Genomic DNA, 23,810 nt, shown 5'->3' with positions numbered 1-23,810 from the left:
GAGTAGACAAAGAATAGCTCTCCAGTACGTGTACCAAAACATTCAAGGGCAAGTTGATCAACTTTCAAAGCAGAATGACTTTCCCATTGTTCCTCAACTGCAGTGTATGATATACCATTTCTATACTTTTTATTCAACGTAAAAAAAACACCATTTAAAAATTTGCTACATAAGACTGAATCGAGGTGATTGGTCACATTTGCCTTTTTTTATTTTACTGCAGAGGGAGCGAGCAGCAGACTAAGGGTTCACCTCTCAACATCCCTCCACTCCCCTTTCCTCCACTGACACTGACCAAAAAGGGACACAGTCTTGCAGCTGATGGCGAAACTCGAGTCATACTGCATTATTTTACTGCATACTTCATTACTCCTATGACCAGAGAAAGTTAAATATTCCTTGATAAAAAAAAATCCCAAGCCACTAATAATAACAACGCAAGCCTATCAATACACTTTCCTACTCATTCATTGCAGCTGCAGTGCTGGTTGTAGCACAAGTGCGAGTGGAAGTAGGGAGAACGTGCATTTTATGGCTTCTAAAAGTGTTAAATTGAAAGTGTTGACAGTGCTGAGTTAAAACTTAATCATGAACTCACTCATAAAAACCACAGCTCTTTGCTGTATTCGTTGACAGTCTCTCTAGTCATGTTTTTAAAGTGTTGAAATCTCACAGTATCAACTTTGTTGTAGCTTTCTTTTACGTCTGCTATGTTACTGCAGACACAGTCATCTGAGCCATCCGATTGGCCAGTGGTAGGCCTATAGAGCACTTGATTTGCTTCCCCAGGGCCCGCCAGGAAGGCAGTTTGTACATTCAGACATCTGAAATGGTTCAAAATGGGAACACGTCGCCCACCCGGTGAGCAGGGCAGCTGAATTGGGTGTACCTACCGCCAACAGCGTGAGGTGAATAAATGAAAAAATAGGAACACAGGGCTTATCGTTGGAATGCCTTGGAGCTCGACCAGTCGATCGCGATCAATCGGTTGGTGACCACTGCTTTAAGGTACATTGATTCAAACAGCATTGAGGGTGCAGGCTAAATGCTGATTAAGAGATTATGTATACAGGCATACAGGGGTTTATGGAGGGCAACAGGAAGGAAGGCTTCTTACACTCAGTAGCTACAATCCTGCATGTGCTTGGATAGCAACCGTTGTCGTCAGACAATGTTATAGCTAAATCCCCCATCTCAGCCTTCCATCCTGATCGCTGATGTCTATATTTTTACATTATTAATTGCACATTTGCCTCGTCACTGATGTGAAGCCAAGTAGCTCCGGAGATGGACCAATTATATGTGTCCCAGGTGGGGAGGAGGGGAAAGGATAGGATGCCGTTGTCAGGGAAAATCTGTAGAGGAGAAATATGCAAGCTGCTTCTTCAGTGCAATTATTGGGCAGACGTTTGAGATAAAGACGTGTAAAGAATTTCCACACGGACTCTGAATCCCCCCCCCCACACACACACATAAACACACACACACACACACACACACACACACACACACACACACACACACACACACACACACACACACACACACACACACACACACACACACACACACACACACACACACACACACACACACACACTGACTATCAACAGACATAAGGGGAGGTGGCAAGCTGAAACACAAACATCAACATGAAAGTTAGTTGAGGGATAGTTGTGGCTAAAATGGCGGAGAGTAATGAGGAATGACAGAGCTAGCCTCAGATGTAAACAAGCAATTCAATCCTTCAGGAGTTTATGAGAGGACCATTGGGGTCAAAACAGTTTGCATACTGTATTTTCTGTCAGTAATTTAATTCCCTGGTTCCTTATTTGGGCCACAGAGGCCACAGAGAATTGTCAACATAGAAGTTATCTAATTGCCTATCAAAGCCCTGTCATTTTTCATTAGGCTGAAGTAAACTTATACTTTGCCACTTCATAAAGATTCGTATTCGTCAGATATTGCTTTACATTGCCGCAGCAGATAAGTATCGTAAGTAAACAATTTATACATAGCAATTTATACAGCCCTATTATACAAAACTATAAGGACAGGCCATCATTGTAAATAAGAATGTGTTCTTATTTGACTCGCCTGGATAAATAAAGGTAAAATAAAAACATTAAATAAGATAGTCGCCATGCTGTGATGTGTTTTGCTTGAGTCGTGCGTCATGCCCGGTTGTCTTGTCCTTACCTCACGCTCTGGTCAGACAGCCAGCCGGCGTCACAGTTGTCATACCCGTCAGCAAAGGTGGCCTGGAGCTGAGCAGGCGTGGCGATGACAGCTGAGTTCTCCAGACACACCTGCTGGGCATCAGGGAAGGACAGGGCGTAGCGGTCATGAGGTGCACGGTAGTGGAACACCACACCTGGAGAGGACACAGAGGTAAAAAAACGTACGGCGACACCAGGGCAATATGGAGATATTGTATGCAGGCACGCACGCCCATACACACATATACGCCCACACACACATACATGCCCATACACACATATACGCCCACACACACATACACGCACATTCCCAGATACACACCCATACACACATACACGCCCATACACACACGCCCATACACACATACACGCACATTCACAGATACACGCCCATACACACATACACGCCCATACACACATATACGCCCACACACACATACACGCCCATACACACATATACGCCCACACACACATACACGCCCATACACACATATACGCCCACACACACATACACGCCCATACACACATACACGCCCATACACACATACACGCCCACACACACATACACGCCCACACACACATACACGCCCATACACACATACACGCCCATACACACATACACGCCCATACACACATACACGCCCATACACACACACACGCCCATACACACATACACGCCCATACACACATACACGCCCATACACACATACACGCCCATACACACACACGCCCATACACACATACACGCCCATACACACATACAACCACTTGCATTCTCACACCCAAACATGAGCACGCACAGACACTCTGCTCAAACCCTACATTATCATGTACTTCAAACGTTGTATCTGTAAATGCATGGCAAGTCAAAAAAACATATAAAAACGACCTCAGAGATTGAAGTTAATTAGCATCAGACAGGTTTATCTTTATGGGAGAGATCTTGTCCTTGGATACAGTGAATGACAAACAGCAAAAATCTTTGCTTTACTACTTTACTACTTTAGCATACAGTTCACATCAGTCCACATCAGTACTATCTTGCTTTCATAGTCATAAAATAAAACAGTGAAATAAAACAGTTATTAGAGAGAGATTGAAAGAGAGAGAGAGAAGAGAGATAAAGGAAACAAAGGAACGCGAAATGACTCCCATGCGCTCATTCCCTGACCTGTGAATGACCAGGATTCCTCTCCACTGTGCAGAGAAATGGGAAAGGAATTGCTTTTGAAGTGTCCATCTCATTCCCCCACCAGGCTAGCATCACTGACCTCCACTACATGTCGGCCTGAAATTCACACATTCAATCCCAGCAGAGCCCACTACATGAAAGCCTGTGGACAGGGAGGCAGAGGGAGGCTGGGATATAGCTCCAAACATAGGCTCCTTTATCTTCTGCTGCTTTGTGCAATAGAATGACAGACTCCTCGGGGCGTGGACCAATTTGACCAATCATGCTGCAGGCTAGCCTCAGAAAATGAGCCAGGCATCCCTCAGTGGTACAGTCTACACATGCACTCACATACATGTACGTAGCACACAGGCACACACACACACACACAGATACACATACACACACAATAACACCAGGCACGTGCACAGATAGGGCTCAGCCAATGGCCAAGCACCTGCCCTTTTGCCCTCCTACGAGAAAGTGGATATTAATTTGTAATTGTATGAATTTAAGTCTCTTTTCATTTTAGGTGTAATTTTAAATGTAGCGAATTGCACATCAAACTAGCTAATTTCATAAGCGTTTGGATCTCACTAAATTCCCCTCCTCCGCCCTCCCACCCAAAGTGCGCACTCGCCCGACTTGATTGTGGCCACTGGCTGCGGGCGCAGGGCAGGAGACATGAATACTGGTAGGAGGCTACATTACAGTTGGATCTGTCGTATGTGTCTCTCACCGTTAGGGACAAAGAATGGGGCATTTCAACTGCATGTTAATAAGAGGCAGATGTCAGCAGGAAAACAAACTCAAATCAAGTAAAACATGTTTGTTTCGACAGCTAGCTAGAATATTTCAACTACATCATCATTTGCTCTGATCAGCTGATAGCCACTCTTTCCCCAATGTCAATCATCTTTTGTCATCTCTAGGCCTAGTAGTTATTGGCCCCGACTTGTATTAAAATGTATGATGAGTGAGTGTGTTGTTGCATATAAATGTTGACATTTTGTCTACAGGGCAGTTCCGAATTATGAAAGTCAATTGATTTTTTTTATTTTGAGTACAGTCTGTGCACGGCCGTAACACGCACACGCACGCACACACACACGCACGCACGCACGCACACACACTGTCCCCTCTACAGGCCTCCATCCTGTTTCCCTATACTGCTGCACTGTACACTCCAGCTCAACTTCAGGACTTTGTAGCAGGAGTGTTCTCTTTCATTTGGGCTTTCTCTATCCTCTCCCAGGCTCTTTGTTAGCGCTCCTTCTCCTCCGAGGCAAGCCAGACCAAACACAGAGAGGCTAGCTGCTAGCGTCTCTGGCGTTTGGGAGACGAATGGGTCACGTTGCCCAGAACTAGTACACGTACTCTATGTTTACCAAACCATAACACACAACAGGAAGAGAGACCACATACTGAGATAGACGTATATAGCTGTATGTAATTGAGTGATGCCCTTGTTGTATCATGTATACTGTATATAACACTAATACAGTCCTATCTGTGCAGAGAATCTAGTAGACCTATATAGCAGATATCATCACCAGTGTGTAAATATGTCTATTTGTGGCTCAGCACTTAAGCCGACCTGACATATCTCATGACTGTGGCTGACAGAGAGGATCAATGCCTGAGCTCTAATTGGTGAGACAGACAATTGACCATTCAATATGGGACGATAGCACAGGTGGAAAACCTCATCTAGGCTTAGACGACACACAATCAGCGCAGCCCTGAATGAATATGATATTGATATGGCCGGCCCAGTATCAATACATTGTCCATTAATATATTAAGCACTTGGAGGAGTTAGTATTGGGACTGGTGCGTTCTGCAATGTAGCGTGACTTGCACTAAATGACTAAGCCCAGAGGATGACTCGGTTCGCTCCCAGAAGGACCAGCGGGTAATGGGTTTCTGTTTCAGAAGGGAGGGGTTTTTATGGCGTGTTAATTGATTGGCTGTGCGGAGGGACAGGGTCTCTTGAGCACCGAGCCAGAGGTCTCTATGGGACCAATAAAGTGCACTCATGGAGAGAGAAGAGAGAGAGAGAGGAGCTGTAGGTGGAAAAAAACAAAGCCCTTGATGTCATAATCATTGAGCGAGAAAGCCACTGTCACACACGCACAGGCATGCAGGCATGCACACAGATGCACAAGCTTATGGGCACAAACCCACAGTGGCTATATCAGGTAATAATATCTGTGCTATTTTCACTGGGAGCCCATGGATTCTGGGTACAGTATGTGGGTGAGTGAATGAGGCTACTGGGCTTAATGCGGACATGATGCTCAGCTCACGCTGGCAACATTGTGTAGATCTAGGTGAGCTAGAGCAGCACTGTAAAGCTAATGCTGAGAGCAGAGCGCCACTTCCCTCTACTCATTACTCTAATAGGCGATTATTAAAAACAGCAAGTGACCTGTAAAAATCTGATGATGTTTCTCAGCTCAGAGACTTTCATTTGGTAATTACTTTGATACTATTAGCTGATATGACATAATATGCCCAGGCCATTACAGTGCAGCAGTGGGTGGATTCAACATAAACTACAGCTCAGAGCCCTCAAAGTAACACTAGCTGAATAGCACACTTTATTTTCTCATTATGCTTATTTGCTTTCATGAGCGGCTGGGTCAACGATCCGTTACTCGGTCCAGTTGGCACACGTTGTCCCGTTCCCCAGACCAGACATTTCCACAAAGTTAACAAACCCACTGGCTTATATAATGACTCTATTAGCAATGCCAGGTAGAGGTACAGTCAGGGTTGTGTTCATTAGGCCACAAACACTTTAAAGCGGTAGTCCCTCCCTGGTTGGACACGTTTTCTTCCATTTGGTGCCTAATGAACAGAACCTGTGTGTAATAAGTGTAACAGGGGTCAGTATTACCTGTGACCTCCAGGGGAACGGTGTCCTGTTCATCGTTGATGCCCACCACCACCTCACAGCGGAACATGCCCGAGTCACTGGAGCGCAGGGCGCTGAGTGTCATGCTGGCGTTGAAACGGTTGTCCTGGTAACCGGGCAGGGTGACGCGCCCCTGGAACGCCTTCTTCACCTAAACCACGGAAAGACAGTACAGTTATGAACACAATTAAAACATAGTTAGGAAAGACAAATAAGACAGAAATGAAAAGAAAAAGGACATTCCACTCAATGGTTGCTGGTCCAATTATTACAGTTGGCAGCAGAAAAACAGTGAGAGGATTTTTATAATTTTTATAGAAAGAAGAAAGGATTGTGCAGTAAGTATAGTTACAAGTTAAGTTGAATATACGTATTAGATGGATGGCCAACAGACTCTCCATATAAAATTAGGGCTGGCATTGAATTTGTATAATTGTGTAACTGACGATTCTGGATGAAAGCGATCATGAAAATAATAATAACTGTCATAACTGTAAAAAAAATGAACAAAACATTGGACAAACCTTAAAGCAGCAAAGTAAAAGTAAGCCTGGTTACATCTAACAGCTGATATAAGGAGAGATGCTCTAGAACCAAACTGTTACAGACCTATACCCATCCTGCACTGCCTTTCCAAAGTCTTCCAAAGGCAAGTTAACAAACAGATCACTGACCATCTCGAATCCCACTGTGCCTTCTCCGCTGTGCAATCCGGTTTCCGAGCTGGTCACGGGTGCACCTTTGCCATGCTCAAGGTCCTAAATTATATCATAACTGCCACCGATAAAAGACAGTACTATGCAGCCGTCTTCATCGACCTGGCCAAGGCTTTCGACTCTGTCAATCACCGTATTTTTATCGGCAGACTCAACAGCCTTGGTTTCTCAAATGACTGTTCAGTGTGTCAAATCGGAGGGCCTGTTGTCCGGACCTCTGGCAGTCTCTATGGGAGTACCACAGGGTTCAATTCTCGGGCCGACACTTTTCTCTGTATATATCAATGATGTCGCCCTTGCTGCTGGTAATTCCCTGATCCACCTCTACGTATACATCTGGCCCTTTGGACACTGTGTTAACTAACCTCCAAACGAGCTTCAACGCCATACAACACTCCTTGCGTGGCCTCCAACTGCTCTTAAACGCTAGTAAAACTAAATGCATGCTCTTCAACCGATCAATGCCCGCACCCGCCGCCCGACTGGCATCACTACTCTGGTTGGTTCTGACTTAGAATATGTGTACAACTACAAATACCTAGGTGTCTGGTTAGAATATAAACTCTACTTCCAGACTCATATTAAGCATCTCCAATCCAAAATTAAATCTGGAATCGGCTTCCTACTTCGCAACAAAGCCTCCTTCACTCACGCTGCCAAACATACCCTCGTAAAACTGACTATCCTACCGATCCTCGACTTTGGTGATGTCATTTACAAATTAGCCTCCAACACTCTACTCAGCTAACTGGATGCAGTCTATCACAGTGCCATCCGTTTTGCCACCAAAGCCCCATATACCACCCACTACTGCAACCTGTATGCCCTTGTCGGCTGGCCCTCGCTACATATTCGTCGACACACCCACTGGCTCCAGGTCATCTATAAGTCTTTGCTAGGTAAAGCTCCGCCTTATCTCAGCTCACTGGTCACCATAACAACACCCACCCATAGCATGCACTCCAGCAGGTATATTTCACTGGTCATCCCCAAAGCCAACACCTCCTTTGGCCGCCTTCCAGTTCTCTGCTGCCAATGACTGGAACGAATTGCAAAAATCGCTGAAGTTGGAGACTTATTAACCCTTACTAACTTTAAAAATCAGCTATCTGAGCAGCTCACCGATCACTGCAGCTGTACACAGCCCATCTGTAAATAGCCCATCCAACTACCTACCTCATCCCCATATTGTTTTTATTTACTTTTTTTGCTCTTTTGCACACCAGTATTTCTACTTGCACATCATCATCTGCACATCTATCACTCGTGTTAATTTGCTAAATTGTAATTACTTCGCTACTTTGGCCTATTTATTGCCTTACCTCCTCACTCTATTTGCACACACTGTATATAGATTTTTCTATTGTTATTGACTGTACTTTTGTTTATCCCATGTGTAACTCTGTGTTGTTGTTTTTTGTCGCACTGCTTTGCTTTATCTTGGCCAGGTCGCAGTTGTAAATGAGAACTTGTTCTCAACTGGCCTACTTGGTTAAATAAAGGTGAAATAAAAAAAAACATTTAATAACGAGAGGAAGCGAAACTAGACAGTTTTTGAATAGACGAACAGCTGACTGAAGACAGGACGGCCGAACATTCAAAAAGATGGCACGTGTGGTTGAGTCAGTTTACAACATGATGAAACTTTGTTGCTCCTTGTTTCAGCAAGGTGATGTAGCAAACATGCTTAGGTTGCCTTGGCATTTGGCTGACAAATAACAGCCACCCAAAATTCCATGACTGTCACACCACTGAATTCCATTTCAAAATATATATCAAAACAATGTGACATTTTGTATTTCTTTCCACTTCCTCAATCTTTACCTTGACCACGTTGTCCTTGGCGATCAGGACAGACTGTTCCCTCTGCCGACCGTCGGCACCCCTCTGGCCCCACACCTTGGTCCACTTGATGCGGGGGGGCTCGTGGGTAGGGGTGGGGCGCAGGGTGAAGACACAGGGCAGCAGGACGCTGTTGGCCAGCTGCTCCCTCACCATCTGGTGCGTCACCTTCCTCATGTTCACCACTGGGTCTGACCACACAAGGCCTGGAGAGAGAGGAGGAGAAAGGGCGGATATAGAGGGAGAGAGGAAGAGGAAAGGGAGAAGAGAGGAGAGGAAGAGAGGAAGAGGAGATGGAGAGGAAGAGGGAGAGGAGAGGAAAGGAGTGGGAGAAGAGGAGAGGAAAGGAGAGGATGAGTAGAGGAATAGAGAGGAAGAGCAGAGGAAAGAAGTGGGAGAAGAGGAGAGGAAAGGAGAGGATGAGTAGAGGAATGGAGAGGAGGAGCAGAGGAGAGGATGAGTAGAGGAAATGAGAGGAGAGGAAGAGTAGAGGAAAGAAGTGGGAGAATATGAGAGGAAAGGAGAGGATGAGTAGAAGAATGGAGAGGAAGAGTAGAGGAAAGAAGTGGGAGAAGAGGTGAGGAAAGGAGAGGATAAGTAGAGGAATGGAGAGGAAGAGCAGAGCAGAGGAGAGGATGAGTAAAGGAAAGGAGAGGGAGAAGAGGAGAGTAAAGGAGAGGATGAGTAGATGAATGGAGAGGAAGAGCAGAGGAGAGGATGAGTAGAGGAATGGAGAGGAAGAGCAGAGGAGTTGATGAGTAGAGGAAAGGAGAGAAGAGGAGAGGAGTGGGAGAGGAGAGGGATAGGAAAGGAAGAGGATGACGATGAGGAGAGGAGAGGAGATGAGAGGGAAAGATACACAGTCAGAATATAGGTCTACAGAAGTATGACAATTGTTTCTATAAAGTGAAAGTGAAAGAGTGGAAATGGAGGCTAGGAGTATTACAGCATAATACAGTAGCTTTTCATCAACTTGTTATCAAGATCTAGATCAGCTGAATCAGGTATGTGTTAGTATTGGGCTGGAAGGGGATCACTGATATACAATACTGTTGCATGCTATTCTCTTTGGCATTGAGAGGGGTGGGGATTGATTCCTATGAATCGATTGGGAGATGTCATGGTTTCATCCTGTTGCTTGTTCAACAAGTCCCTCTATTCTTATGTGTTGAAACAAGAGGATGGCCCCATTCTTTCTGATTGGCTATTGGTCATTGATTTACTGTGCCTTCGGAAAGAATTCAGACCCCTTAACGTTTTGTTACATGGATTAAATAAATAAAAAATCTTCAACAATCTACACACAATACCCCATAATGACAAAGCGAAAACAGGTTTTTAGACATTTTTGCAAATGTATAAAAAAAACCAGAAATACCTTATTTACATTAGTATTCAGACCCTTTGCTATTAGTTACGAAATTTAGCTCCGGTGCATCCTGTTTCCATTGATCATCCTTGACATGTTCCTACAACTTGATTGGAGTCCACCTGTGGTAAATTCAATTGATTGGACATGATTTGGAAAGGCACACACCTGTCTATATAAGGTAGCACAGTTGACAGTGCATGTCAGCGCATAAACCAAGCCATGAGGTCAAAGGAATTGTCCATAGAACTCTGAGACAGGATTGTGTCGAGGCACAGATATGGGGAAGGGTACCAAAAAATGTCTGTAGCATTGAAGGTCCCCAAGAAAACAGTGGCCTCCATCTTTCTTAAATGGAAGAAGTTTGCAACCACCAAGACTCTTTCTAGAGCTGGCCGCCCGTCCAAACGGAGCAATCAGGGGAGAAAGGCCTGGGTCCGGAAGGTGACCAAGAACCTGATGGTTACTCTGACAGAGCTCTAGAGTCCGAAAGTGGAGATGGGAGAACTATGACAGCCTGCTTGGAGTTTGCCAAAAGGCACCTAAAGACTCTCAGATCATGAGAAACAAGATTCTCTGGTCTGATGAAGCCAAGATTGAACTCTTTGGCCTGAATGCCAAGCGTCACGTCTGGAGGAAACCTTGCACCATCCCTACGGTGAAGCATGATGGTGGCAGCATTATGCTGTGGGGATGTTTTTTAGCGGCAGGGACTGGGAGACTCGTCAGGATTGATGCAAAGATGAACGGAGCAAAGTATAGAGAGATCCTTGATGAAAACCTGCTCCAGAGTAATCAGTACAGGACAATGACCCTAAGCACACAGTCAAGACAACGCAGGAGTGGCTTTGGCACAAGTATCTGAATGTCCTTGAGTGGGCCAGCCAGAGCCCGGACAAGAACACGATCGAACATCTCTGGAGAGACCTGATAATAGCTGTGCAGCAACGCTCCCCATCCAACCTGACAGCGCTTGAGAGGATCTGCAGAGAAGAATGGGAGAAACTCCCAGGAAACTCCCAGGAAAGGAGAGAAGAAGCTGTGCCAAGCTTGTAGCGCCATACCCAAGAAGACTTGATGCTGTAATCACTGCCAAAGGTTCTTCAACAAAGTACTGAGTAAAGGGTCTGAATACTTATGCAAATGTAATATATTTCAGTTTTTTTTATTTTGATAAATTAGCAAATATTTGTATATATTTGAACTGTTTTTGCTTTGTCATTATGAGGTATTGTGTGTAGATTGATGAGGGACAAAACTACTTAATACATCTTAGAATAAGGCTGTAATGTAACAAAATGTGCAAAAAGTCAAGGGGTCTGAATATTTTCCGAAGGCACTGTATCAGACAATTCCCCCCACACAAACAGAGCGAACGCTACAGTACCGATGGGGAGATAAACTTGTATTTTCAAAAGCCATCAATCAAACTCTGTATGAAATGAACAGTTTCATCTGAAAGCCCGTCTCCATGATTGATTTTTGGACCATTTTCATCATAACAAATGAGGGTTGTCATAAACATTCCACACACACTCTACAGTCACGTCTATGGACTGTATCTCTATCCGTTCATACAGTTCACCTTATATTATAAATGAGGTTTACATTGGAAGCTATAAAACCCAACTGTCTCTTTTCTATTCCCTCCCTCCCTCCCTCCACTCCACTCCTCTGCCATCCATCCCTTCATCCCTCCACTCCTCCTCCCTGCTCCTCTTGAGAGCATTCCTAGCCCAAACTCATTTGGTTATGTGGGAGAGTGTTGGGATGGAGGTATCGACAGAATCAGCTGCCAGCGCCTGGAAAGGCCACCAAGGAATACAGGATGGCACACACACTATCCCCCTAAAAAGCCTCCTTATTATACACACGTTCAATCAGTAACTCACTCGCTGTGAGACTTCTCTTAGAAAAGCATGAATTAATAAGAACATTGAGATCTGTCAGATAGGCTGTATAGTTTGAGCGGAACAAGGGGAGAAATACACTAACCCCTCTTATTTCTCTCTCGATTGCCCCGGTAGCAGGTGGGAAAGATAGACTGCTAGGTGACGTGCTGTTATGAATGAGAGAAGGAAGGAAGGAGAGAAAAGGGAAAAGGAGAGAGAGAACTGAAGGCAGCGGCTAATGGTAGGTAGTAGAGGAAATGAGGGGATTGATTTATTTTCATTAGTATCAGTTTCCTCAGCACCTGCATTGTTTCGACTCGCTTAGATTTCATGTAAAGTGCGGCGGAGTGGGTTGTGGCGTTGCCGCTGGTGGAGTGTCTCTTCTGGCTATCTCCACTGTAATTAACTAGCTGATTGGAAGAGCGATGCATCCCGAGATCATCACAGACATGCCATTGGGCTTTTCTCTCTCCCTTTCCTTCTCTTTCCTTTCTCGTTCTTCATTCGACCACCAGGCAGTCACCATCTCCACAGCCACAGATGGCCACTGAAGCTTTTTATTTTTGCCTCTGTTCATTTATTTATTCTTCTGACACAATCCATTTTTCTTTTGTTTTCCTTTTTGAAACCAGGCTTGATGTTTTCGCTTGGCTTCAGCTAGCAATTTCATTCCATTCAGTCTTTGTGACTACAATTCAATTTTGCCTTGGTTGCCTCATTTTCAATTCCCATTGAATTATACCCGATCCGGAATGGATGAAAGTGCTGTGTGTGTATTATTACACACACACACACATACACATGCATTTGTGGCAATATTTAATTTCCTGCCTGATAGTTTAATGTGCCAGAGCACACAGATAGCAGATGAGACGTGAATAGCTGTCAGTGTTGGTTTACATGCTGTACCCCTGGCTTCCTAAGAGGCTGAGGGCCAGTTGGCGAACAGCTAAACATCAACACACACAGGGCTCCTCCACATCTGTCTGTGTGTGACATGCTCAACACCTCGAGATGCACATGGTGCTGTTTGACTTCCTCACCTAGCTGATCTATTCGAAACCATGTCGCTGGCGCTGCATTCGACGGCATGAAAGGTGAGTCATGTTTTAAAAAGGCCCTTTTCTCTCAGCACACTCAAGTGATGCTCCACCTGCCTAAAGAGCTGTGACCTGTGAAGAAAACATGTCCGCCTCTTTTCAAAGAGTGGAATGTAATGGGGCTAGGAAATACCAACACGAGCTCAAAATGGAAACAGAACTTATTGTGAAGTACAACTTTTATGCTGCCCACCTTTGTGTGGCTGTGTGCTGCAGAAGTGGCTTTAAACCATATCTATTATGAGACAGATCTGATTACCGGTATGTTACGAAGTCAACAAGGTTACTAGAAATTTCCGGCAAATTTCTGCGCCACTGAAGGCAATTGACCTCATCAGTAGTGTCATTAGGGGCATCCTCTATTCCTGAGACAGAATGTTCAGGTAGGTACAGTTTCCCTGAGACCGTCCTCTGAGTACAGAAGGTAATGTGTTTCAGTCTTTCAGGGGAAATGTTGTCACTTCTGAACTTGGTTCACATGATAGCTGCAGACCAATTTCCTCTTTCCTCAGAGGGGAGAAACGCAGTAAGAAGATGAAGAGGACCATTTGATGCTGGCACTCTGCTCAGAACATGATGGTGAGGATGGCGAAGGGAGAAGCAACGGTGTGATTTATAGAAGGGAAATGGTTTAATGTGATTGAAAATCACACGTATGTATGCGCACCCACACACACACACACATTTTTCTCCCTACATAAAGTGTCTCTACTCTGGCAGCATAAGAGGCAGAGACGGGAGAATGCTGGTTCTCTTAGGCTCAGTGGAGTGAGTCAGCAGGCCTGACGACACACACACACACACACACACACACACACACACACACACACACACACACACACACACACACACACACACACACACACACACACACCGTTGTTCAGAGGAGGCCTCTAGACATCACACTTTTCCCCTTCCTTTCCTCTACCTCCCAAGGTGATGTGGCACTCATAAGTATGTTTACCACGCAAACACACACACACACAACCACACACACAGATAGTCCTTGGGGACTATCTCGCTACAATTTCTGGGCCACCTTGCCTGGAGCTGGGTAGAATTTAATATAGCCAAATGTATGCTTAAATTGAGAAGCACCGATAATGCTTCAACTGTATAATCATGAAGCATGGCAGAATTTGCCAAATCCCATTCCACTTTCCCCATGGCCAAAAGCCAGTTTGGTTATCCACACATTACCATTGTGTTAGCCGTGTTCCCACAGCACCTAAACAAATTAGCAGTGAATTAAGCCAAGCTGAAAGGAATATTCACAATATTTCCCCTCTCCTAAGTCTCCTTCTGTCAACTTTGTTTGTAAAAATGTGTTTATTTGTCTCTCCTCTTCCCTTTACCAGATTGTATTTTCTTTTCTACCTCGACCTCAACAATTTGCGACACGAAATCAAAAGAAATCAATTGCACATACCCTCTTAAAAATCCAAATGACTGTTTAAAGCAGAGGCCCAGGATTAAAAAAAACTCTGTTCCCACATGGTTAAATAATGAATCTAACCAACATGGCCCCATTGCAGTAGATATCAAATCTGCATTTAGATGGAAATGTTATTACACGCACAACCCCCTTGAGACTGCCCTTTGTTTGGAAATCCGCCTATTTTTCATCTGTCTTTTTCCTCTGAATGAGGCCCAATCAGACTGCCTAACCTGCGGAGGAGATGAGCAAGGGAAGAGGGGAGGAGAGAGGTAAAGATGGATTGAGTGGAGAGAAAGCAAGTATGAACGAGAACCCGATGCAGACAGGGAGAGAGAGAGACAGTAATGCCAAAAGTGTCTTTCACTCTGCTTCTGCTTAATCACAGAAGAGGACTTTCTGATCTATACAATTGACAACTTTGTCATCTCATTTTAAGCAGTGGGAAATTATTAACTACAGGTAGAAGTCTTTATCTGCCTCGAGCAGCAACGAGCAGAAGACAGAGAGAGGCTGTTAATGTGTTCTTCCACAGTCGTAAGAACACAATGGGCGACATCTATTTTTCTCTCCCTCTCCGCCCAGTCTTACTTACAATGGGCTTTTCAATGATAAAGGCTCCATTGTTTTCTATTAGCCCATCCGCCCTGCTCTGAGATGATCAAGCGTGTCCTCTCCTGTCATTGGCTTTGACTAGCAACGTGCCAGGTGTTTGTTTTGTCATAAATCAAGACACATCTTTTGTCTGAGTTCTCTCTCTCTCTCTCTCTCTCTCTCTCTCTCTCTCTCTCTCTCGCTCTCTCTCTCTCTCTCTCTCTCGCTCTCGCTCTCGCTCTCTCTCTCGCTCTCTCTCTCGCTCTCTCTCTCAGGTGATCTCTTTGTCAGGTGTCAAGATCACAGAAGTGTTTTGCTGAAGAGCAGTTTGTCAGGATGAAAGCGATGCTATAGTTATACCAGGGGTAACTGGAGGGCCATGTTGGAGAGTGGATTTGAAGGGCCATGTTGGAGGGTGGGTTTGAAGGGCCATGTTGGAGAGTGGATTTGAAGGGCTATGTTGGAGGGTGGGTTTGAAGGGCCATGTTGGAGAGCGGGTTTGAAGGGCCATGTTGGAGAGTGGATTTGAAGGGCCATGTTGGAGAGTGGGATTGAAGGGCTATGTTGGAGAGTGGGTTTGAAGGGCCATGTTGGAGGGTGGGTTTGAAGGGCCATGTTGGAGAGTGGATTTGAAGGGCCATGTTGGAGAGTGGATTTGAAGGGCCACGTTGGAGAGTGGATTTGAAGGGCCATGTTGGAGAGTGGATTTGAAAGGCCGTGTTGGAGAGTGGATTTGAAGGGCTGTGTTGGAGAGTGGATTTGAAGGGCCACGTTGGAGAGTGGATTTGAAGGGCCATGTTGGAGAGTGGATTTGAAGGGCCATGTTGGAGGGTGGGTTTGAAGGGCCATGTTGGAGAGTGGATTTGAAGGGCCATGTTGGAGAGTGGATTTGAAGGGCCATGTTGGAGAGTGGGTTTAAAGGGCCATGTTGGAGGGTGGGTTTGAAGGGCCATGTTGGAGAGTGGGTTTGAAGGGCTATGTTGGAGAGTGGATTTGAAGGGCCATGTTGGAGAGTGGGTTTGAAGGGCTATGTTGGAGAGTGGGTTTGAAGAGCCATGCTGGAGGGTGGGTTTGAAGGGCCATGTTGGAGGGTGGATTTGAAGGGCCATGTTGGAGGGTGGGTTTGAAGGGCCATGTTGGAGAGTGGATTTGAAGGGCCATGTTGGAGGGTGGATTTGAAGGGCCATGTTGGAGAGTGGATTTGAAGGGCCATGTTGGAGAGTGGATTTGAAGGGCCATGTTGGAGAGTGGGTTTGAAGGGCTATGTTGGAGAGTGGGTTTGAAGAGCCATGCTGGAGGGTGGGTTTGAAGGGCCATGTTGGAGGGTGGATTTGAAGGGCCATGTTGGAGGGTGGGTTTGAAGGGCCATGTTGGAGAGTGGATTTGAAGGGCCATGTTGGAGGGTGGATTTGAAGGGCCATGTTGGAGAGTGGATTTGAAGGGCCATGTTGGAGAGTGGATTTGAAGGGCCATGTTGGAGAGTGGGTTTGAAGGGCCATGTTGGAGAGTGGGATTGAAGGGCCATGTTGGAGAGTGGATTTGAAGGGCCATGTTGGAGAGTGGGTTTAAAGGGCCATGTTGGAGGTTGGGTTTGAAGGGCCATGTTGGAGAGTGGGTTTGAAGGGCTATATTGGAGAGTGGATTTGAAGGGCCATGTTGGAGAGTGGGTTTGAAGGGCTATGTTGGAGAGTGGGTTTGAAGAGCCATGCTGGAGGGTGGGTTTGAAGGGCCATGTTGGAGGGTGGGTTTGAAGGGCCATGTTGGAGGGTGGGTTTGAAGGGCCATGTTGGAGAGTGGGTTTGAAGGGCCATGTTGGAGAGTGGATTTGAAGGGCCATGTTGGAGAGTGGGTTTGAAGGGCCATGTTGGAGAGTGGATTTGAAGGGCCATGTTGGAGGGTGGGTTTGAAGGGCCATGTTGGAGAGTGGATTTGAAGGGCCATGTTGGAGAGTGGATTTGAAGGGCCATGTTGGAGAGTGGGTTTGAAGGGCCATGTTGGAGAGTGGGATTGAAGGGCCATGTTGGAGAGTGGATTTGAAGGGCCATGTTGGAGGGTGGGTTTGAAGGGCCATGTTGGAGAGTGGGTTTGAAGGGCCATGTTGGAGAGTGGGATTGAAGGGCCATGTTGGAGAGTGGATTTGAAGGGCCATGTTGGAGGGTGGGTTTGAAGGGCCATGTTGGAGAGCGGGTTTGAAGGGCTATGTTGGAGAGTGGATTTGAAGGGCCATGTTGGAGAGTGGATTTGAAGGGCCATGTTGGAGAGTGGGTTTGAAGGGCTATGTTGGAGAGTGGGTTTGAAGGGCCATGTTGGAGGGTGGGTTTGAAGGGCCATGTTGGAGGGTGGGTTTGAAGGGCCATGTTGGTGGGTGGGTTTGAAGGGCCATGTTGGAGGGTGGGTTTGAAGGGCCATGTTGGAGAGTGGGTTTGAAGGGCCATGTTGGAGAGTGGGTTTGAAGGGCCATGTTGGAGAGTGGATTTGAAGTGCCATGTTGGAGGGTGGGTTTGAAGGGCCATGTTGGAGAGTGGGTTTGAAGGGCCATGTTGGAGAGTGGGTTTGAAGGGCCATGTTGGAGAGTGGATTTGAAGGGCCATGTTGGAGAGTGGGGTTGAAGGGCTATGTTGGAGGGTGGATTTGAAGATGCCTATTTCATGTTACTTCCCATTAACTTTTGTGTGATAGAGGCTGCTGCGAGTCATCTTTTAGAATATACTAACAAAACGGTTAATCCATTTTATTTGAAGGCTGTTTCTTTTTAAAATAAAAGCCTGGATCTACCTAAAGTATATACAGGGACAAGGCCTTGACCAGGACACAGGCTTCCACATCATGTTCTTCTGAGGAAAGAGAGAACAATAGACAGCCAAAACAGTGGGAGAGAGAGAGAGAGAGAGAGAGAGAGAGAGAGAGAGAGAGAGAGAGAGAGACAAGAGAGAAGAGAGACAAGAGAGAGAGACGAGAGAGAGAGAGACAAGAGAGAGAGAGAGACAAGAGAGAGAGATGAAGTGAGAAAAAGAGAGAGACGAGAGAGAGAGAGATGAAGTGAGAAAAAGAGAGAGACAAGAGAGAGAGAGAGAGATGAAGTGAGAAAATAGAGAGACAAGAGAGAGAGAAGTGAAAAATATAAAGAAATAGAGAGATAGAGAGAGAAGAGGGGGGATGTTGAAGCTGTTATCCTGCAGATGCTAACTCCTCCAAAATCAGCCCTAATGATAACCATGGCAACAGAGACACCACAAGCTGAGACAGGAGATGGGGTTTTGAGGGGAAAACACACATCCTCTCTCTTTCAGTACGGTTGTTCCACCTCAAAACACACAAGAAAGAGGATTTAGACACCCACCATTTCGATCTCTGAAAAATTAAGCTAATTGATTGTACCCAAATTGTCCATTTTAATATATTGGATTCATATCATCGTCAATCAATATAATACCTTACATCCGATTTGGACCCTAATTATTCCTAACAATGAGTAGGAAATGAGGAATCCAATAAAATGATCAAAAGCCACCCACGGACCACCCACACCCTACGCCAAGCCCACCCCAACAACCAGTATACAGTATATTGGAATATTGGCTTTCATCCTATGAAATGTATTCCCTGTGAAACTGGTGATGTTTTCCCCCTGAAATTAGACATTGAAGTTGCATTATTTACCATAAATTAGTGTGAAAGTACCACACCCTTTTTATTAATTTTGCTAGTATTCTGTGTTTATTAAACGGATCCCAACATTTTCTTTGGGTAGAAAACCAATAGCTATTGCTCATGATTGAAATACATTGCCTGGTCATCCTCGCAATTCAAGCCAATCCTCCATGAAAGCAATTCAGTTTGGCATTATCTGTGTCCAGGAAACGGCCCTTCTGTGTGTGGTTTATTCCCATTCAAAAATGAGTTAGACCATTCCTGGTGAACAAGCAAACCATTAGGCTACAGTAGTTCTAATGGTTTCAAAGTTATGGTCTCTAATGGTCTTCAATGGTAAACATCATAAACACACTGTATAGCGTTTTGCAATGGTAATGGTATTGGGTTGGGTTTAATGGTAAATGTCACTAATCACACTACATATAGAGATATTTTCAAATAATTTTATTGAAAACATACAAGTGCCATGCAGTGGTTTATAATGGAGTACTTCATCAGGGTTGTCACACCATTTTAGTCACTAGCCCATTTCTCCATAAAAGTTTTGCACTTGTAGGAAATGTCATATGAGAATTACACCATAGGGATAGCCAACTCAGAAAGGTGCCATTTGTTGTACTATTGTAGGAAAAGGGTTGAAGCATTGGTTGCTAAGACAAGGACAAACTGAATTGCTTTCATGGAGGACTGGCTTTACTTGTGAGGATGAACACACAATTTATTTTCATCATCAGCAAAACCTATTGGTTTACTAGCCCAAGTTGTAAAGAAAATGCTGTGACCCATTTAATAAACACGAGAGACCAGCTAAATGGATTAAAGGCTGTGGCTGTAGCAGGATTAGCGGCATCTATTGGTCAAAACATGGTACCATATAATGCCAGTGACTTTACAGGCAAATTTCTCTGAACAGGTGGGGGGGAAAAATCACCAGATTGACAGGAAATACAGTACATAGGATGAAGAAGCAATACTCCAAGCCGTAGCACCGTACAACTTGTCAAACATAGTGTCTTGTTGGGGTAGGATTGATTTGGGGTATCGGGGTCCGTGGGTGGCTTTTGACCATTTTATTGGATTCCTCGTGTCTTACTGAATGGTAGGAAGAGGTTAGGCTCAAATCGGATATTAGGTACTATAGTTCTTGAATATTATGTGAATCCTCACAATTTAAAGGGTACATTTGGGTGCAAACAATTAGCTTAATTTCTCAAAGATCAAATTACATTTCAACAAAATAATGTGCCAGGAATGCTAATCGTATCTATAACTACAGAAATGATTTCAGCACAATCTGAGATGGTGGTATCATGGTTTGCTCAGTAGATAAACACAGTACAGTGCCTTCAGAAAGTATTCACACTCCTTGACTTTTTCCTCATTTTATTGTGTTACAGCCTGAATTTAACATGGATTACATGTAGATTTTTTGTCACTGGCCTACACACAACACCCCATAATGTCAAAGTGGAATTATGTTTTTCTGAATTTTTACAAATTAATAAAAAATGAAAAGCTGAAATGTCTTGAGTCAATAAGTATTCAACCCCTTTGTTATGGCAGGCCTAAATACATTCAGTGGTAAAACAAATTGCTTAACAAGTCACATAACTTGCATGGACTTACTCTGTGTGCAATAATAGTGTTTAACGTGATTTTTGAATGACTACCTCATCACTGTACCCGACACATACAATTATCTGTAAGGTCCCTCAGCCGAGCTGTGATTTTCAAACACAGATTCAACCACAATGCCTCGCAAAGAAGAGCACCTAAAAGCAAACATTGAATATCTCTTTGAGAATGGTGAAGTTATTGATTACACTTTGGATGGTTTATCAATACACCCAGTCACTACAAAGATACAGGCGTCCTTCCTAATTCAGTTGCCGGAGAGGAAAGAAACCGCTCAGGGATTACAACATGTGGCCAATGGTGACTTTAAAACAGTTACAGAGTTTAATGGCTGTGATAGGAAAAAACTGAGGATGGATCAACAACATTGTAGTTACTCCAGAATACTAACCTAATTGACAGAGTGAAAAGAAGGAAGCCTGCACAGAATAAAAAATATTCCAAAACATGCATCCTGTTTGCAACAAGGCACTAAAGCAAAACTGCAAAAAATGTGGCAAAGAAATTAACTTTATGTCTTGAATACAAAGAGTTATGTTTGGGGCAAATCCAATACAACACATTACCATTCTGTAACGGGCGTCGTAAGGATTGGACCAAGGTGCAGCGGGAACGTGTATACTTATCTTCTTTATTTTTATTAAAAGAAGGAAAAACAAAAAGAAACACGTATACAAAACAACAAACGACACTAAACAGTCCTGTCAGGTGCACAGACACAAAACAGGAGACAACTACCCACAAACCCCCATAGCACAAACACCCCTATACATAGGACCTTCAATCAGAGGCAACGAGGAACAAACCCTAAACATAGAAATAGAAAGACTAGACTGAACATAGAAATACACTAACATAGAACATAGACCAAAACCCTGGAACACTCTAAACAAACACCCCCTGCCACGTCCTGACCAACCTACAATAACAAAATACCCCTTTACTGATCAGGACGTGACACACTCTCCATATTTTCAAGCATAGTGTTGGTTGCATCATGTTATGGGTATGCTTGTAATCACAGGCAGTCCTAGAGGAAAACCTGGTTCAGTCTGATTTCCACCAGATATTGGGAGATTAATTGACCTTTCAGCAGAACAATAACCTAAAACACAAGGTCAAATCTACACTGGAGTTGCTTACCAAGAAGACAGTGAATGTTCCTGAGTGACCGAGTTACAGTTTAGACTTAAATTTACTGGTAAATCTATGACAAGACCTTAAAATGTTTGTCTAGTCTAATCAACAACCAATTTGACAGAGATTGAAGACTTTTAAAAAATAAAAGAAGGTGCATCTACAAAGTATTGAATCAGGGGTGTGAACACTTATGTAAATTTGATATTTCTGTATTTATTTTCAATAAGTGTGCAAAAATGTCTAAAAACATGTTTTAACTTTGTCATTATGGGGTATTGTGTGTAGATGGGTGAGAAAAAAGTATATTTAATACATTTAAATTCAGGCTGTAACAAAACAAAATGTGGAATAAGTCAAGTGGTATGAATACTTTCTGAAGGCACTGTCCATACATACACACATTCTATAGCAACAAAACACATTACAGAGATAATTTGCTCTATTTACTTCTGTAGATTTTTTTTTTTACTGTATAGTAGCTACCACAGAGCACTGTGTACAGTGTTACTGTGCTGTAGGGGTGGTCTGCTATCTGAAGGTAGAGTCGGGTCCAAAATTATTGACACACTTGATAAAGATGAGCAATAATGACTGTATAAAATAAAACATTCAAATACTGAGCTATATTTTATGCCGAAAAAAATTGGAAATTATATTATATTATACTAATACAATTGCTCAGAGAAAGAGATTTTGTTTAACATGTAATATTGTTTTTCTCCTAAATTATTGACACCCCTAAAGATTCTTATAAATGCTGTAAAAAAATCTAAAGTTTAGTATTTGGTTCCTAGCATGCAATGACTACATCAAACGTGTGACTATACAAATTTATTGGATGCATTTGCAGTTTGTTTTGGTTGTGTTTCAGAATATTTTGTGCCCAATAGAAATAAATGGTAAATAATGTATTGTGTCATATTGGAGTCATTATTTTTATAAATAAGAAAAGAATATGTTTCTAAACACTTCTACATTAATTTGGATGCTACCATGATTACAGATAATCCTGAATGAATAATGAATAATGTTGAGTGAGAAAGTTACAGACGGTCAAAGATCATACCCCCAAGACATGCTGACCTCCCACCATTACCAATAACAGGGGAGATAAACATTCAGCAACAGCTGGTGTCCCACAGACAGGCGCCATGCAAGGTTTAGAACGACATTCCCAATGCTGGCACTCTCTTGCACGAAATCTTCTCACCAGGACCCCTTTCCCACTCCTTCATCTTCACCTTTCCTCCCTTCTTCTCCTCTCTTCTCCCCCCTCCTCTCCTCTCTTCTCTAGCTATGAATGTTAACCATGCCCAGGGTTATGGGCCTGCGTCTGAGCCCTGTCACATCCCTGTCCCATCCCTGTCCCATCCCTGTCACACCCCTGTCCTATCCCTGTCCCATCCCTGTCACATCCCTGTCACATCCATGTCCTATCCCTGTCCTATCCCTGTCATATCCCTGTCCTATCCCTGTCACATCCCTGTCCTATCCCTGTCCTATCCCTGTCATATCCCTGTCACATCCCTGTCCTATCCCTGTCCCATCCCTGTCCTATCCCTGTCCTATCCCTGTCACATCCCTGTCCTATCCCTGTCCCATCCCTGTCCTATCCCTGTCCTATCCCTGTCACAACCCTGTCCCATCCCTGTCCTACCCCTGTCCTATCCCTGTCCTATCCCTGTCCCATCCCTGTCCTACCCCTGTCCTATCCCTGTCCTATCCCTGTCCTATCCCGCAAACACGCCAGTGTAGTGCCACTCGGAGGCTACTGCCCGTGCCCTGTGTGGCGTAATGATACATTTATCTGGTGTGGCACAGGGCCCCATGCCCCCCCCCGTTTCTCCATCCTCATCTCTGGCCCGTCAAACAAACACAGTCACCAGAGGAGCTTTTCATGCCAGTCCCCCTTCCGTGCCTACTACCCCCTGCCTCCCCCTGTCTCCCTCCATCACTCATTTCCATTTTCACCCACCTGAAAAGGAGAAAGTTGGAAGGGGGTGGGGTGGGCCAGAGGGAGGGGGCAACATGTTCATAAACATCCTTTCCACAGTAGCAGGGTGGAATGCATCAATTTGCACGACAGACCTAAAGGCTCATATGTGTCAGTAAGTTATATGACC

At 44.4% G+C, this 23,810-nt stretch overlaps 1 protein-coding gene across 1 annotated transcript in view; it reads right to left on the bottom strand.

The window, feature by feature from the left end:
- Positions 1-23,810, bottom strand: part of ncanb (neurocan b) — a 248,427-nt gene that overhangs the window by 138,493 nt on the left and 86,124 nt on the right. The window contains exons 3-5 of the mRNA XM_045697231.1: positions 8,851-9,074; positions 6,293-6,461; positions 2,200-2,374 (exon numbers count right to left, since the gene is read on the bottom strand). Coding sequence (XP_045553187.1) covers positions 2,200-2,374; positions 6,293-6,461; positions 8,851-9,074 — 568 coding nt within the window. The remainder of the gene's footprint in view (positions 1-2,199; positions 2,375-6,292; positions 6,462-8,850; positions 9,075-23,810) is intronic.

The sequence above is a fragment of the Salmo salar genome, chromosome ssa16 (assembly GCF_905237065.1).
Source record: "Salmo salar chromosome ssa16, Ssal_v3.1, whole genome shotgun sequence".
Taxonomy (NCBI): domain Eukaryota; kingdom Metazoa; phylum Chordata; class Actinopteri; order Salmoniformes; family Salmonidae; genus Salmo; species Salmo salar.
The sequence above is the reverse complement of the archived record's forward strand: the minus strand, read 5'-3'. Positions and strand labels throughout refer to the sequence as shown.